General features: G+C 43.9%; 1 protein-coding gene and 4 non-coding genes across 5 annotated transcripts; 4 read left to right on the top strand and 1 right to left on the bottom strand.

Moving 5' to 3' along the window:
- The first annotated feature begins 1,030 nt into the window (after positions 1 to 1,030).
- trnae-uuc (transfer RNA glutamic acid (anticodon UUC)) lies at positions 1,031 to 1,102 on the top strand. The gene has a single exon. It is a non-coding gene; the product is annotated as a tRNA-Glu (tRNA).
- A 125-nt stretch (positions 1,103 to 1,227) lies between these two features.
- trnay-gua (transfer RNA tyrosine (anticodon GUA)) lies at positions 1,228 to 1,314 on the top strand. Its single transcript is given in 2 exon segments — positions 1,228 to 1,264; positions 1,279 to 1,314. It is a non-coding gene; the product is annotated as a tRNA-Tyr (tRNA).
- Positions 1,315 to 1,429: 115 nt separating this feature from the next.
- On the bottom strand, positions 1,430 to 1,501 carry trnae-cuc (transfer RNA glutamic acid (anticodon CUC)). Its single transcript has one exon. It is a non-coding gene; the product is annotated as a tRNA-Glu (tRNA).
- A 3,366-nt stretch (positions 1,502 to 4,867) lies between these two features.
- Positions 4,868 to 6,754, top strand: LOC143712094 (uncharacterized). The gene is made up of 4 exons (XM_077204310.1): positions 4,868 to 5,141; positions 5,273 to 5,965; positions 6,100 to 6,303; positions 6,426 to 6,754. Exons 1-4 carry the CDS (start codon positions 4,868 to 4,870, stop codon positions 6,752 to 6,754), a joined length of 1,500 nt encoding a protein of 499 aa, XP_077060425.1.
- Positions 6,755 to 11,654: 4,900 nt separating this feature from the next.
- Positions 11,655 to 11,741, top strand: trnay-gua (transfer RNA tyrosine (anticodon GUA)). The gene is given in 2 exon segments: positions 11,655 to 11,691; positions 11,706 to 11,741. It is a non-coding gene; the product is annotated as a tRNA-Tyr (tRNA).
- Positions 11,742 to 18,324: the final 6,583 nt, after the last annotated feature.

Below are 18,324 nucleotides of genomic sequence, written 5' to 3'. Positions count from 1 at the left end.
GCAAGGGATTTTGACCAACCCTTCAATCCTAACAACACCATAACTTGCCATGAACACAAAAAATTTAAGATCCCCAACATGTGAGGCCTCCATCTCGAAGGTTTTATAGCAGTTTTTTGCAGACGTCTCTGACCCTGGATCCCAGTTCTTCCGCTGAGAAACTGTCACAGGCTCAGTAGGAATATCCTAACAACACCACAACTTGCCATGAAAACAAAACCAATGAGATCCCCAAAATGTGAGGCTTCCATCTCGAAGATTTTTATAGCAGTTTTTTGCAGACATCTCTGGCCCTGGATCCCAGTTCTTCTGCTGAGAAACTGTCATAGGCTCTCTAGGAATATCCTAACAACACCACAACTTAACAACGAAAAAAAAAAACGAGATCCCCAACATGTGAGGCCTCCATCTCGAAGGTTTTTGTAGCAGGCCCTTCATCTGACCCCTTCCTGATGTTGGCTCCAGGTCTGTTACAGTAATAGCATGAGAAAAAGTAGATTTCATGGCCGGCCTCTTCCCAGTCAAATACCAACAGTTAGGTGGGCCAGTGGCGCAATGTATAACGCGTCTGACTACGGATCAGGAGATTCTAGGTTCGACTCCTGGCTGTCTCGTTCTGCCTCTTTTACTACGCTGTCAGCCCTTAGCCGTTTTATTATTTCCTTTTATTATCCCATAGTTTTTGTTAATAATATTATTGGATTGGTTGAGAAATATTAAAAATTGACAGTTCAACAATAGGCTGCTTTGTCAGTAGGATAACGGTTACCATACAATACTATGTGTCTTTTCAAATGCATTGCATGAGTACTGTCACAAGGACCTTGCTTTACGACCAGTTTATTGTGTCTATTATGCCATCGCAGGAAACGGAGGAAACTGAACCCCCTTGGCGAGGCAAATGAGAGCTCCCTCTGTTGAGCCTGATGAAATTGAATTCAGTAAACATTCCCTTCGGATCATTCCCATGTTCTTAAAGGGGGCGGTCACACACTAAAAGCAAAAGGGCCTGCTCCAGGTGGAAAGAAGATCCCATATGATCTAGCGGTCAGGATTCCTGGTTTTCACCCAGGCGGCCTGGGTTCGACTCCCGGTATGAGAAGATTGGGTTGCCTTTGCATCACTTAATCGAAACAACCAGCACGTATGTCTGTGCCAGTAGCAGTTTTAGCCAGTGGCAGAGCTTCAGCAACGTGATATGTTGAGGTTCAGTCCCCAATCAGTGTCCCTTCGATAGCTCAGCTGGTAGAGCGGAGGACTGTAGGTGGCACGTTGGCAATCCTTAGGTTGCTGGTTCGACTCCGGCTCGAAGGAGGTCTTTTTCACACATTAACATTTCCTTGGCCGTGCTTCTCGACGAGAGCTTCAGCGCTTGAGTTCGTAGTTTGGCATTTTAAAATCACGTCCTCCGGTGGTGGGCAAAAGCTCATTCCCTGACCAGGAATCGAACCCGGGCCACAGGGGTGAGAGCGCCGAATCCTAACCACTAGACCACCAGGGAAGGTCTGTTGACGCCTGCCCCTCAAGCCCGGCTGTTGGCCTCTACCAGATTTTGCAGCAAGACCACTAATACTTGTATTTTCCTCCAGGAGAGGAGACGTCACTGACTCCTGACCCTGGATCCCAGATGTTCCGCTGACAAACTGTCACAGACTCTGTAGGAATATCCTAACAACACCACAACTTGCCATGAACACAAAAAATTTAAGATCCCCAACATGTGAGGCCTCCATCTCGAAGGTTTATAGCAGTTTTTTTGCAGACGTTTCTGACCCTGTATCCCAGTTCTTCCGCTGAGAAACTGTCACAGGCTCAGTAGGAATATCCTAACCACACCACAACTTGCCATGAAAACAAAACCAATGAGATCCCCAAAATGTGAGGCCTGCATCTCGAAGGTTTTTATAGCAGTTTTTTGCAGACGTCTCTGGCCCTGGATCCCAGTTCTTCTGCTGAGAAACTGTCACAGGCTCTGTAGGAATATCCTAACAACACCACAACTTAACATGAAAAAAAACGAGATCCCCAACATGTGAGGCCTCCATCTCGAAGGTTTTTGTAGCAGGCCCCCAGTTTATAGTGTCTATTATGCCATCGCAGGAATCGGAGGAAACTGGACCCCCTTAGCGAGGCAAATGAGAGCTCCCTCTGTTGAGCCTGATGAAATTGAATTCAGTAAAAATTAGGTTTACTGGCCCAAACATTCAGGTGGGCCAGTGGTGCTTCATGTCGCCTGTTAATCGTGGTTATTTTTGGTTATGACAGCCAATCACGTTCCCTGCTGCAACCAAGATTCATACTATTCTTGGTTATGACAGCCAATCACGTTCCCTGCTGCAACCAAGATTCGTACGCTTATGGCCAATCGCGGCTCTCATCGCTACCATGATTCAGTCTAGTAACTAACCAAGAATTGACCAATAAACGTCAAGAGTCACCTCCCCCCAGAGACTTGCGAATTGGGACTGGAGAACAGGATAACATTCATTGATTAACTTTGGATCAAAATTCGCAAAGTAAGTCAGTCTTTTGTCAATAAAAATAAAGTGCCAAATATATAGTTGTTTTATATGAATAACCTGTGTCTCAGACTAGCTAATAATTCAAGTAATTAATACAAAATATAATTAAAAAATGTATGTATAGATAAAACGACCAAGCAGAACAAAGCATATAACGTTACAGTTTACTACAGCTTTACCAGTTGCAACATTAAAATGATTGTTACACACTAAGGCATCACTAATTATAATTCAATTACTGTAATATAGTGTACATTATGCTTCTACTTTTAGTACTTTTACTATATTTTGATGCTAAACTAACTTGTTTTAGCTAACGTTAAGTAGGCTAACATTTTGAATGCATTACATTTAACTGTTCATTGTAATAGAGCAAAGGATTTCAAAGAGGGGAAAGTAGTGGTATAACAATGGTATAATAATGGTATAATAATTATTGAAAAAATGACCTCTTATTCTGGGATCATTCTGAGATTCTGATATGTAAATCAACATTTTAAGCCTGTTAGAAAAATATAGACACACAAAGCATAATATATAATCAACATTACAAGGTGATCATGAGTAAATATAGTAATGCAATATGCACGGCTGTATTAACTAATGTGTTACCAAATGTGTTTGTCTGTATCTTTCTCTAAATTCTTTATATCTTCAAACATTTTTTTTTTAAATTTAGATGGAACCTCGCTTCAGGAGACGAGCTGATGGCAGCCTGAATCTGACTGATACAATGGAAGCGGCAAAGGTGAAGGAGGCCAACAAAGGAAAGCCGTACACAAGACCCCTGTCCCCTGACATAGTGCTGGACAAGGCCAAGAAAAGCTTAAGTCAGCACCACGGAGATCTAGCTAACAGAAAGCACCTGCTGGGTTTCTTTGAAATCCATTTTGGTGTATTTCGAGGGCAAACATTCAAGTGGGTGGCTGAAAATGCCCTGGGGTATGCAGCTTACTTGGTGGCAGCTGTGAAGAGGGACCCCACAGGAGGCAGCAAAGACTCCCAAGAACATGCCCACAACAAAGAGAGTTTCAGGGAGTATTTTGAGCTCTTTCCTTCTGGCAGAATTGCCATTGCCATGAAGGAAGAGCAATATGCTGGGAAAGCTCTCCAGCACGCTGCCACCACCCAGCACGCTACCACCACCACCCAGCACGCTACCACCACCGCCCAGCACGCTACCACCACCACCCAGCACGCTGCCTCCACCCAGCACGCTACCATCACATCCCAGCACGCTTCAACCACCACCCAGCACGCTGCCTCCACCCATACTTCCACCGCCTCTCTCCGCTCCCTCTTGTTTAGGAAGTTGCCTAACCAGAAAAGCCTGACCAAGACCATTGAAAGGCTGGTTTCCCCCGTCAAATCCACACCTTGTAAGCCAACATTTATTTGTATAACACTTTTTTGGTGTGTTTAGTATTTATTGCTTTGTAGGATTTTAGGATTTATTGTTCTGTAGTCATGTTTATCTGTTCTGTGTTTTGTTTTGTAGCTTTGGCCCAGGCACGTACGCGGCCCTCAGCCACCCTCACCCGCCCGACTGTGTCCATTGAGGCAGCCACAGGGACCTCAGCTATCCTCACTCGCCCGACTGTGTCCATTGAGGCAGCCACACGGACCTCAGCTATCCTCACTCGCCCGACTGTGTCCATTGAGATAGATGACAGCACACTGCTGGCAGAGGCAACTAAGTTTGAGATGGCACATCTGGCATGTACGTTTATACTTATTTAAAACATGCAACAAAATATTCAAGTTCCATTCCAGGGATAAAAAAGTTAAGGGAAGTTATTGTGAATTTGCATTTGTTGTATTTATTACATTTTTTGTTTTTTTTTCCCAGCACAACGAGTCTGTCTTCCATCTGGATGGATACACACTCTGCCTGAAGTGGATCAGAGGTGGATTTCCAAGGCTCTGTTCAGGTGGACAGCACAGGGCCATCCTGAGCTGATCTTTAGCAGGGTGGACAAACTTTGGTGGTATCCTCCACAGGTTCCACTGAAGACCAGTAATTGCCCTCCCTTAGAGAACTACTTTGGCCATCCCCTGCTGCTCTGGATGCCACGAAACTGTGGCAAGTGAAGCTGACCTGTCCACATCCAGACTGTCAGAAAGACCTTCTGACCTCAGCTGGCTTGCATCAAAAGATCTGGCAGGTGTTTGCCTTGGGTAAGATATACTTTGTGGCATCTGAGTACCTGGCCTGCCGAAGATGTAAGAGGAAGGTCATCAGCTGGAGCCATGATATCGTCTCCCAGCTCGACATTGGCCACAGGGTGCAGTTCCCTTGCATTCTTACATCAAAACTTGCATGTGACGTCGAGGTAGTATGTTTGATGCGTCAGCGAGGGCTGGGAAACAGCAGCAGCCAGATCCAGCGCAAGCTGCAGGAACGTCATACTGAGGTGTGGTTGCAAAAGACAGTCCAGTATCTGACAGATTGCAAGGGGATTGCCAGTGCTGTCACTTGTAGCCTGATCCTGCCTGTGACATTTGAATCTGCTCCTTCAATGCCTTCTGTCCCTAAGCAACGGTGGTTGATGCAGGTGTACGCCCAGGATGTCCTGCAAAGGCTGGATGAGATCAAGGCCACTATCACATCACAATATGGTCGGATCTTAAAAATGGATTCAACAAAAAAAAAGTGGCCAGAAAACTAGCAGGACGCAGTTTTGGCACTGCTACCTGGGCAACCAATGTTGGCAATGAGCACGGACAGGTGATCATGTCCGTGCTCACAGCCAGCGAAGGTTTTGGTCTCGGGCCAATGATTGAAGGCCTCATCAAGCGATACAGAGTGGCTGGGGTGGCTCCTCCCGAGGTACTGTATGTCGACCGAGACTGCTGTGGCAACACTCTTCTGAGAAGAATGTTTGAAGAGTGGGAGCAAATGATCATCCGTTTAGATGTATGGCACTTCATGCGGAGGTTTGCTGTGGGTTGCACCACTGACTCTCATCAGTTGTATGCCACATTAATGAGTCGCCTCAGCCACTGTATTTTCATGTGGGACCAGGTTGACCTGACGGCCCTGAAGAAGGCAAAGCATGCAGAGCTAGAAGCTAACTGGAAACCTACATCCGAGGCTGATGTGCTGCGCTGTATCAGCCGTAACGAGCTAGCCCTACATTGCAGGAGAACCACTCGCGGGACCAAGGAGACCCTGGCGCTGATTGAGAGCCATATTCAGGCCTTTGATGGAGATGCTGGTCGTGACACTATGGGAGTCCCACTAATAAACTCAGCCCGGATGAGAGAGATATTGAAGTCCCAGCGGAAGCATGTGGCCTGCATCCAGGATCCTGTAGGTGTGCAGCTCTACATGCAGACGGGCACTGTAGTGAAGGGAGGGCACCGTCTGCCAACCTACCGCTGTGCCAGAGGTTCCACTTCGCTTGAGTCATTTCACCTGCACCTTAACAGATTCATCCCAGGTAAATAAGTGACTTAACTGAATTATTAAAATAAGATTTGATTTAATTATATATTAAAATAACTATGGGAACAGCTATTTGTGTATCCATATGACATTTTTGTGTGGTCTTATTTTTCTTTTTTGAATTTACAGGTACGCTGGCGAGTGACACCTTCTTCCAGGCGTATCTTTTGGATGGACTTGCAAGGTGGAATGAGGACCGGGCTGTGGCAGCAACAACTGATGAGCAGCAGCCCCATTCCTACAATCATCTTCTGCGTCATGCTGTCAATACTCTTGCAGAGGAGGTTATGGGCAAGAAAATCATCCCTTATGTTGGGCCAAGAAAGTACACTGGTAGATAACTATTTGTTGTTTTTGGTCACATTTTTTTAAGTGTACACATACCATTTAACCTCTGAATTATAATATAATATCCTGGTATATTATCTAATTTTCAATGTTTTAATATTTTAAAGGTGAGCTTATTGGAGTGGAATACCTTTACCAGCAAACTGGTAAAGTTCTGCAGGACTACAAGTTGGCCATTGAAGAGTCCGAGACCACTGAGGTTGGTATAGAAGTGGATGAAAGTTATGCTGAACTTGAGGAGTTTCAGGACATCACTGTCCCCACCTTTGACACAGAACGGACACCTGTTGCCTCTTCACAAGCATCAGTGTCTGCAGCATCATCTCCAACCCCTCCTGTCACCAGCTCCATTTCATCATTGTCTGTGGTTCCTCCATCACCAGTGACATCTCCTGTCACCAGCTCCATTTCATCATTGTCTGTGGTTCCTCCATGACCAGTGACATCTCCTGTCACCAGCTCCATTTCATGATTGTCTGTGGTTCCTCCATCACCAGTGACATCTCCTGTCGCCAGCTCCATTTCATCATTGTCTGTGGTTCCTCCATCACCAGTGACATCTGTCACCTGCTCCATTTCATCATTGTCTGTGGTCCCTCCGTCTCCTGTCACCAGCCCACTGCACAGTCATTCAAAGCCAGGACTCTTTCCTGGAGCACATAGCTGTGAGTTTACCAAAGTATCTATATAGAGTTAGTGTGACAACAATTACCACCACCTCTATGTATATATGTCTTATTGAAAGGCAAAATTACAAATTTAAACTGAATGTTTGCCTTTTTCATGTAGTTCCAGTGGACCAATTATCAGCTGAAACTGGTCTTCTGACATCTGAAGAGAACACGTATCATGATGTAAGGGCCCAGTGTACATTTACGTCTGTAAACAAAATCTTAGTTATGTTTGCTGTGCTTTCATGTGAATATTTGTATTCATTGCTGCTATCAAAAGTTCCTGAATTATCTTTTATTTTAGGATTCTGTTGGACCTGATAATATTGGGGGGTATGGAGCCGTGCAGGACTTGGCAGAGTTCTTGGTTAGCCTCAGAGACCACCGTCTGGCCTTGACTGGCTGAAGAGTGTGTCAAGATCATCACCCTATGGCAGGCATTGGGGGAGTATGACAAGAGGAAAACCATTTACCCACGACGTCACCAAACCTCCCTAAAACAGGGACGATTCAGAGCCACTAAGAAGATTGTGGCACCAGGTGTGGAGAGCACCATAAGGTATGTTAAATTTAGCAAACACAGGTTCTTGATTGTCTTAAATTTTGTATAAAACAAACCACAAAACATAACTATGCACAGATATTAAAAATTCACATCTAGACAACACAAAGCAAAACAGACAGATTAGAAAAGGGGGAAACAAACAAGAAAAATAACAGAGTAAGATCACACATTGAAATGAATATGTATTCTGTTGTAATTTGCAGGTGTTTCGTTGGGGCTCATAGTCCTGCACAGTGGCCTGACTGCAACCGAGTGGTGGAGGCCATCTTCACAAGGCTTTGTGCCCTCTACCCAAACGTGGTGCGGTGTGATGGAATGAGGGTGTCCCGCTTCACAATGGTGGTGCGTGCTTACAAGCACATCCGAGAGTGCATCCTCACCGATGCTAAGGTGATGAGCGAGACCACCATCCAGCTCCCAGAAGTTAACACTGCAACAGTCACACAATGGTGAGTAAATTAGCATTGTTCCAGCTAAGCATAAATTGAAGTGCCACACAAAGCGTTCAAGTCTTTTATGTGGTTGTCTTACAGTTTTTTTCAATCGCCAACAAGCGCTTACCCATACTTCAGATACTTTTCGAAACTCTTAACACAGACTCACACCAACAAAACACAATTGGCCAAATGGATGATTTTCTTCTCAAAAACACATTTTGTTAAATATATACTAACTTCAATTTCAAAATAGAACACATCTTTCTCTACACACTAAATTTCCCAAAACACTGGAAATCTGACTCAAAATGAAATTATTCTGTCAAAGAATAACACTTGATTTCACTTCACAAGGTACATGCAGTCAATCAAAGTACACCAGGTTTCAAAATAATGGCTATTGTTGACATTACAAAAACTACATAGACTTGTATGTGTCAGTTTTACAGGTATTTGCATGCAAAACATGCAATCCCCCGTTTTTACACTAAATTTCTTGGTTGGGACTTTTATTTCCACATGTACCGTGCTGTTCACATTCAAAAGCATTCCAGTAAAAAGCAAATCAGTTTTTTTTCACCTCTCTCTGCACCTGCACCTCTCACTGCATCTCTCACTGCAACTCTCACTGGACCTCTCATTGCACCTCTCACTGCATCTCTCACTGCACCTCTCACTGCACCTCTCACTGCACCTCTCACTGCACCTCTCACTGCATCTCTCACTGCACCTCTCACTGCACCTCTCACTGCACCTCTCACTGCAGCGGCATTTTACTAAAGCAAGGATACCCGAGACAAGGGTGTGATCAATTGCTCTGTGATCTCAGCTGTGTCTTGCTGTTGCATCATAGTCATGATCAAACCGTAGTTGAACATACCATCTTTTGTATAATTGCTTAAATGTTTATTCAAATTGGTTGCTTTATGTTTTCCCAGGTACAGCAGGCGTTGTAAGTCACAGGAAAAGGAGATATTGAAACAGGGTATCCAAGCCCCTGAAGCACCCATGGCAGGACCTGAGAACCTTCCTGCTGCTATGCAGAAAGGACCGACTCTCTGTTCCGGCAATTTGTCAGAGCCACACCTTTTTATCCTGCCACCAAATACTGCTGGGGAGGCAAAACTCAAGGGGAGGTCGCAACCTCAGGCCATCTTCCAGGCTCCACCATCACATGAAGGACTTCCTGTCCCTATTGCACCAGCACCACCTGTCTCTCTCCCTTTCATTTTACCACCTGTGCAGCTTCCTACAGTGCCTGGTCCCTCACAGGTGATGTTCTTCAACCTCCCATTACCGTCAGCTATGCCACCATCATCTCAGACACAGACATCCAGTCAGGCGGTTCCTTACTCCACTCAGCAATATAGAAAGAGAAAACAGAAGAGGGAGAGCGCTGGAACAGTGACAAGAAAGTATGTTAGGAAGACAGACGTCATTCTTTGCAGAAAGTGCAATAAGGAGAGAAAGCCACCAACACATCTTCAGTACTTTGGCAACTGGTACTGCGAAGAGTCTGAGACTAAATCATATGATGAATGGAGGGCTGTGCTGATGGAACGAGGTTATAGGAAAAAAAAGCCAAGAAATGACAACCCTCCAGCTTCTTAAAATTGTTCTTTCAGCATATTATTTTTATTTATTTATTTGATTAATGTTTGATTATAGAGCAATTCTCCAACAATGACAGCTGTCTTTAATATGTATAACAACTATGTGTGTGATGCCTTTTGAATCATTTTTAAACATGGTTGGTGTGTGTTTGTGTTTGTGTGTGTGTGTGTGTGTGTGTGTGTGTGTGTGTGTGTGTGTGTGTGTGTGTGTGTGTGTGTGTGTGTGTGTGTGTGTGTGTGTGTGGGTGTGGGTGTGTGTTGCGCGCATGCATCTGTGAGTAGGATGGGGATAATGGGAGTTGTGTTTGTACCTTTATTTGTGTTTTATTCATTTTACTTTTCTTACACTTTATTTGATTACATTTCTTTACAGTTTTTAGAATAGGAGTGAAAGACAGATATACTGTATCAGGTAATTTAATTGTTATTGGAGTTAAGTAAAATACTTGGCCCAGGGAAAGAAACTACAGTATCCAGAGATTGGTGGTCCATTGTTTTAATGGTCCTGTTAGTAGCTGTCGTCAGGGCAACAGGTGGTTGCCTGGATGAGAACAGTTTATTTTAGTTATTTTGTTACGTTAACTAATGCCTTAAGTTATTTATGTACCTGATTATCATTAATATCATTATTAGTTTTATTATTATTAATAATATATATATATTTTTTTAGTTTATTTATGTTTAGCTATGCCTTAAGTTATTTATGTACCGGAATGTGATTATATTAAAAAAAAAATTATGGGTTTGGATGTTTCTGTGTTTTTTCTTATTCATGTACTTCCTCTTTTCATTATTATTATTGTTGTTTACTGTATTATTTACTACAACAACTACACTAAAATTATATACACATTTTAATTTCTGGGCAAAAGGTGGTTGCCTGGATGAGAAGAGTTTATTTTAGTTATTTTATTACGTTAACTTATGTCTTAAGTTATGTATGTACCTGATTATCATTAATATCATTATTACTATTATTATTATTAATAATAATAATAATAGATGAGAAGCATTTAAGTTATTTATGTACCTGATTATCATTAATATCATTATTACTATTATTATTATAATAATATATATTTTAAATAATAATAATAATAATAGATTAGAAGCATTTATTTTAGTTTATTTATGTTTAGTTATGCCTTAAGTTATTTATGTACCAGATTATTTTTACTACTATTATTATTAATATTACCAGTTTTAATAATTGTTGTGATTATATAAAAAAAAATATAATGGGTTAGGACGTTTTTGTGTTTTTCTTCTTCATCTTCTTCCTCTTCTAATTATTATTATTATTGTTTACTGTATTATTATATACATATGTTAATTTCTACACATGACAGAATTATCTGGACTTAAATGTGTAGTTAAATAACGTTTATCCTAATAATTAACATTAGTCATAAAAAGTTAGCTTCGATAGACGTATGCGCGCCGTCCTTGGCGCGTCTGACTACGAATAAGAAGATTCTAGGTTCGACTCCTGGCTTGCTCGTTCTACCTCTTTTACTACGCTGTCAGCCCTTAGCCGTTTTATTATTTCCTTTTATTATCCCATAGTTTTTGTTATTAATATTATTGGATTGGTTGAGAAATATAAAAAATTGACAGTCCAACAATAGGCTGCTTTGTCAGTAGGATAACGGTTACCATACAATACTATGCGTCTTTTCAAATGCATTGCATGAGTACTGTCACAAGGACCTTGCTTTACGACCAGTTTATAGTGTCTATTATGCCATCGCAGGAATCGGAGGAAACTGAACCCCCTTGGCGAAACAAATGAGAGCTCCCTCTGTTGAGCCTGATGAAATTGAATTCAGTAAACATTCCAATCGGATCATTCCCATGGTGGAAAGAAGATCCTATATGGTCTAGCGGTCAGGATTCCTGGTTTTCACCCAAGCGGCCAGGGTTTGACTCCCGGTGTGAGAAGATTGGGTTGCCTTTGCGTCACTTAATCGAAACAACCAGCACGTATGTCTGTGCCAGTGGCATAGCTTCAGCAACCTGATATGTTGAGGTTCAGTCCCACATCAGTGTGCCTTCGATAGCCCAGCTGGTAGAGCGGAGGACTGTAGGTGGCACGATGGCAATACTTAGGTCGCTGGTTCGACTCCGGCTCGAAGGAGGTCTTTTTCACACATAAACATTTCCTTGGCCGTGCTTCTCGACGAGGGCGTCAGCGCTTCAGTTCGTAGTTCGGCATTTTAAAGTCACGTCCTCCGGTGGTGGGCAAAAGGTCATTCCCTGACCAGGAATCGAACCCGGGCTGCAGCGTGAGAGCGCCGAATTCTTACCACTAATCCACCAGGGAAGGTCTGTTGACGCCTGCCCCTCAAGCCCGGCTGTTGGCATCTACCAGATTTTGCAGCAAGAACACTAATACTTGTATTTTCCTCCAGGAGAGGAGACATCACTGACCCCTGACCCTGATCCCAGATCTTCCACTGACAAACTGTCACAGACTCTGTAGGAATGTCCTAACAACACCACAACTTGCCATGAAAACAAAGCAACCGAGATCACCAACATGTGAGGCCTCCATCTCGAAGGTTTTTATAGCAGTTTTTTGCAGACGTCTCTTAACCTGGATCCCAGTTCTTCCACTGAGAAACTGTCACAGACTCTGTAGGAATATCCTAACAACACCACAACTTGCCATGAACACAACAAAATTAAGATCCCCAACATGTGAGGCCTCCATCTCGAAGGTTTTATAACAGTTTTTTGCAGACGTCTGTGACCCTGGATCCCAGTTCTTCCGCTGAGAAACTGTCACAGGCTCAGTAGGACTATCCTAACAACACCACAACTTGCCATGAAAACAAAACCAATGAGATCCCCATAATGTGAGGCTTCCATCTTGAAGGTTTTTATAGCAGTTTTTTGCAGACGTCTCTGGCCCTGGATCCCAGTTCTTCTGCTGAGAAACTGTCACAGGCTCTGTAGGAATATCCTAACAACAACGAGATCCCCAACATGTGAGGCCTCCATCTTGAAGGTTTTTGTAGCAGGCCCCTCATCTGACCCCTTCCTGATGTTGGCTCCAGGTCTGTTAATAGCATGAGAAAAAGTAGATTTCTGTAGGAATATCCTAACAACAACGAGATCCCCAACATGTGAGGCCTCCATCTCGAAGGTTTTTGTAGCAGGCCCCTCATCTGACCCCTTCCTGATGTTGGCTCCAGGTCTGTTAATAGCATGAGAAAAAGTAGATTTCATGACAGGCCTCTGCCCAGCCGAACACCAACAGTTAGGTGGGCCAGTGGTGCAATGGATAAGGCGTCTGACTACGAATCAGAAGATTCTAGGTTTGACTCCTGGCTGGCTCGATCTGTCTCTTTTACTACGCTGTCAGCCCTTAGCCGTTTTATTATTTCATTTTATTATCCCATAGTTTTTGTTATTAATATTATTGGATTGGTTGAGAAATGTGACCCGTTACGGAAAGCAGTGACACAAGTCGGCAGCACAACTTGCGAGGAAAATGAGAAAGAAGCGTTTTTTTCCAAAATTGGTGATTTCCGCTTTTTTGCAGAATCTGTTAGTTGAGATCATGAAGAAGCCTCTCCATGTTTGAGATAACAGTATTGGTATATTCAAAAGCGTACATTTTGAGGTTGAAATCGGCTTGTTTTTCGGAGATTCTAGCATGCAGTAGGGGCGTGTCATTGTCTGTGTGTATTTCCATACTGAATAGCCGCCGGCGCTTTTGCCCCCGCCACCCAACAGCGTGGCTACTTAATTATGCTGCGCTCTAGCCGGCTCTATCTGATATCAAAATTCAATGAAGATGGACGCCGCAAAGAATGTCGCAGACGAGCTGAACCGTGGCCGTTACAACGAAAATGTTTTGAAGTACTTCTTCGACAAGCTGGATGCTTATGAACAAGCGTTCACTGATTCTGAAGACGATCTGAGTGACGATGAAAGTGGCATGATAAGACTGAATAATATCCCTAATCTACAACTGAGCGAAGATGAAGACGAGGAAGAATGTATCGGACTGGCGTCAGACGAGTTGGACCGTAAGATATCAGAGGCTATATCGATAGTAACATTTGATGGGGATATAGATAGAGAAATGGTGAAAATCCGTAACTTTGACTGTAAATGTTACACGAGGAGAAAAGAGAACTCTCTGCATGGGAGACAGTCTTGTAGTCAGAAGCTTTCTCCAGACATTATGTACAACATACGGCTGGATTCTTTAGCTGCGGAAAAAGAGTGGCAGGACATGCAAATTATTGGACATTTAGAGGCAAACAGACGCACAGTGCAAACTTCGGAGATGGTTACATCCACAAAGAAGACCCCGACAAAGAGAAAGTGTGCCCGAACGACTTATTTCATTGGAGGCAACGAGATCTGCAAGAATACTTTTCTGTTTCTTATGGGCTGAGTTTCCATAAACATCAAAGTTTGTCGTTTTAAGTTCATTCTAAGTTCATCTCATGTTTAGTCCATGTTTAGACCTTCCAATACCTACCTATTGTTTTTAGCTAGCTCAGGACTGTCGTTTTAATTGTAACGTTAGCTGCTAATGGTTAGCATCATATCACTTGCCAAAACCCCCATTACTATAATGAGCTTTAAGATGGTAATGTGAGCTTCTGCTATTAATTTGAATAATGCTTCAATTGCTTGAATTGACTGGTGTTAATGACTTAACTTAGCCCAGGTAAACCTGCCTGTTAGCATTCTTGAATTGATTGTGATGCTAAAAATTTTAGCCAGTGGTGGAGGAAGTACTACTTAATATTCTTACCAAGAATTTACTAACGTAATCGTAAATGTATCAGATTAAATTCCTACTTAAGTAAAAGTATAAAGTATACGTAGCCGTAAAATGTGCGTTAAAAGTCAAAAGTAAAAGTATTTATGAAGAGTTTAATGTACAGGATTTTTTTAATCCTTTGACTCGAACCAGGTCTAACCACTAACTGAGGTCTAAACCAGGACTAAAACAAGACTAAACCAGGAAGTACAGATACAAGCTCTAAAGTAAGTAAAAGTAAAAAGTATTAAAAGTATTTTACTTCAGTAAAATAAAAGTACCTATAATTTGTACAATACATTTTGATATAGGTGACAAGATGCCTGTTAGCAAGACCATGATGTTAAACGTTTTTTATTTTTTCTCCCCTTTTTTCAGCATTGGCAGAGACACCCTGGCTGATATAGTCAAACACCATGAGGAGAATGGGACAAGACCACGTTTGAGGAAGAAGCACTCACTGCCACGTTCACCAGCCAGGTTCATCAGCCCTGAGGATATCAACAGAGTTGTGGACTTCATAAAAAACTATGCAGAAGACAATGCCATCATGCTGCCTGGCCGACAGCCTGGGCATAAGGATTGGCATGTGAAGTTGCTGCCAACTCATGTGTCCAAGGCCTCAGTGTGGCGTCTCTACGTGAAGTCTGCTAAGGAGCTTGGTATGTGTAAACATTGATTTAAAATTGAGTGCTTATAAAGTGAAATAATGCGGAGCACTATTAGCAATTACAATACAATTAACCATAAGCAATATCTGTTTTTCAGGTGAGCGTGCAGTTTGTAAAACCAGCTTCAAAGCACTGTGGAACCGACTTCTCCTTCACATCAAAAGTTGCCGGCCACGCACAGATCTCTGCTGGCAGTGCCAAAGCAATAACGAGCAGCTGATGCGAAGTGCAAACCTCCCAGATGATAGAAATTCTGAAGCAGTAAAGAAGCAACAAGATCATCTTTCCCTTGTGCAGAAAGAGAGCGCTGTGTACAACCACATGACTGCTGCCTGCAGAAAGATTTGCTCTGGCTCTAACCTGTCTTTTAGACAATCCCTACCAGCAAGCAAGAAGATTAGGATGCATTACAGTTTTGATTTTGCTCAGCAGGTAATATTTCACACACATTTACTTCACTTTACTTCATTAATGTCCCTTAAAGGGCGATTTGGTGCATGAGAATAAATAGTGCAAATGCAGAATAGCATCAATATAGTAAGTTTTATCTTTATTAGACAATTATGAATCAATGCAAATTTAATTTAATCTAATCCAAGTTCCCTCTCTCCCTCTGTCTCCTACAGTTACACTTTCCCTCAAACCCTCTCCAGCCAGGACCAATGTACTTCCTGACCCCACGGAAATGTGGCCTATTTGGTGTTTCATGTGAATGGCTGCACAAACAGGTGAATTACCTGATTGATGAAGGCATGTCATCTACTAAGGGAAGCAATGAAGTCATCAGCTACATGCATCATTTCTTCTGCAAATTTGGAGTTGGAGAAACAGAGGTGGATCTTCATTGTGACAACTGCAGTGTCACGTTTGATCAATTCACTTTCTCTCTTTCGTCTTGTGTGCCGTGTGTGTGTGTGTGTTTAGTGTGGGCGTGGTCACTGATCACTTCTGATCAGCAGCGCCAGCTGGTTTCACTTTGTATGTGGCTTTATATGTTCAGTAACTGGTGTCTCATGTTGTCAGATCATTGTTCGTCTCTGGTGTGTTCCTGTTCTTCGTGTCGTTGCTGAGTGGATTCCTGTTCGTCGTGCTGTCGTTCCCGGTTGGATTGTTATCGTTACGTGTTCTGGATTACCTTCACTGGACTTCCACACGCGGTCACGGATACTCACCACTGGATCACCGAGCACCTTCACCGAGGACACCACCAGCACTGCACCACCTGCTCACCGCGCCACTGTTCCATCTGTGTTGTGCCGTCTCGACCCCAGTGTGTCTGTTCTGACCGTTCTGCTATCAGTTCTTCAATAAAGCGTTTATTGCATTTGCATCCGGTGTCGTTCCAGTAATGTCACAGAATGATCTGACCTCAACGGATGCAGCAAGCGCATCAGGCTGGAACAACTTCGCTGCTAACAGCATCGCCAGGAGGGACCAACAAGAGAAGGGCATCACAAACATGGGTCGAGCGGTTCAAGCACTTGTGGCACAGGTGTCCGAGCTCACCCAACAACTACAACTTCTCAGGGTTCCCACTGCGCCGCCCACACCGCCCGTTCAACCCACACCTCCAGAAGGATGGAATCGTCGTGAGCCACGTTTACCCACACCTGAGGGTTATGCAGGTGAGCCGGAGTTCTGCAGAGCATTTTTAATCAGATGCTCTATGCACTTTTCGTTACAGCCGCAGACATTCGCCCAAGAACAATCCAAGGTGGCATTTGTGTTAACCCTATTGTCTGGCAAGGCTGCACTTTGGGGAACGGCGGTGTGGCCAAGATCCATGCTGCGCCTCGTTCCTGGCACTCTCGGAGGAAATGAAGAGAGTTTTCGATCGGGCTGTGGCGGGTAGGGAGGCGGCCAGACTACTCGCCGATCTGCGCCAGGGAGACCGCTCGGTGTCGGAATATTCCATCCAATTCCGCACCCTGGCCGCAGAGTGCCAATGGAACGAGGAGGCGCAGTGGGACCGTTTCCTGGATGGGCTGGCTGACCGTGTCCAAGATGAGATCTACATGTTAGACTTACCCGCGAGACTGAACGGACTCATTGAGTTGGCTCTTCGGGTCGACGCTCGGCTGAGCAGGAGGAGTCGGGTCGTCCAGAATCGTCATTTCTTCAGCACAGAGAGTGCACGCACTGTCAGCGAGGACACGGTCAGCCCCGTCACCGATCACGAGCCCATGCAGGTGGGCAGAGCTTAGGCTTTCCCGCGAGGAGAGAGAAAGGCGGAGATCCCAAAGACTTTGTTTATACTGTGGTAAACCGGGGCATTTCGTCAACTCATGCCCGGTAAAAGAGCAAGCCCGATAGTATCAGTGAGGCTACTATCGGGTGGGATCTCCGCCGAGAAGACCTCATCATCTACTCTCCTTCCGGTAAGGCTCAGGTGGGCAACTCACTTTCACGACACCAAGGCTTTACTGGACTCTGGGGCAGAAGGTAATTTTCTGGACATTAGACTCGCTAAACAACTTCTCATCCCCTTTTCTCCCCTGAACAGCAAGATCTCCGTCAACGCCCTTACTGGTCAAGAACTTCCTAACATTTCGCACGTTTCTGAACCCATCACACTCACTACATCTGGCAACCACACTGAAACTATAACATTTTTTCTCATTGATTCACCCATTGCACCTGTAGTACTCGGACATCCCTGGCTTACACTTCGCAACCCCAGAATTGATTGGGGTCAGAATTCTGTGTCTGCGTGGAGTAATAAGTGTCATGAGTCTTGTCTCGTATCTGCGTGTTCGTCTGTACCTGTTTCTGTGTTTCAGGAGGAGGAGGTGAATTTGTCTAACGTGCCCAAGGAGTACCAGGATCTGAGAGAAGTGTTCAGTAAGTCTCGTGCTGCTTCTCTACCTCCGCATCGTCCTTACGACTGTGCCATAGATTTAGTGCCAGGTGAGTCTCCGCCTAAGGGCAAGTTATATTCACTTTCTATACCAGAAAGGGAGGCTATGGAGAAATATATTTCTGATTCTCTAGCATCCAAGTTCATTCGCCCTTCCTCATCTCCAGCGGGGGCGGGGTTCTTTTTTGTGGGGAAGAAGGATGGATCTTTGCGACCTTGTATTGATTACCGGGGGTTGAACAACATCACGGTAAAGAACACTTACCCTTTGCCGTTGATGTCTTCAGCTTTCGAGAGGTTGCAGGGAGCATCCATCTTCACAAAATTGGATTTACGTAACGCTTATCATTTGGTCCGCATAAGGAGGGGCGATGAGTGGAAGACCGAGTTTAATACCCCTAGGGGG

Source organism: Siphateles boraxobius, unplaced genomic scaffold (assembly GCF_051911475.1).
Source record: "Siphateles boraxobius isolate OS27281-9 unplaced genomic scaffold, OSU_SipBor_1 5, whole genome shotgun sequence".
Classification (NCBI taxonomy): Eukaryota; Metazoa; Chordata; class Actinopteri; order Cypriniformes; family Leuciscidae; genus Siphateles; species Siphateles boraxobius.
The sequence above is the reverse complement of the archived record's forward strand: the minus strand, read 5'-3'. Positions and strand labels throughout refer to the sequence as shown.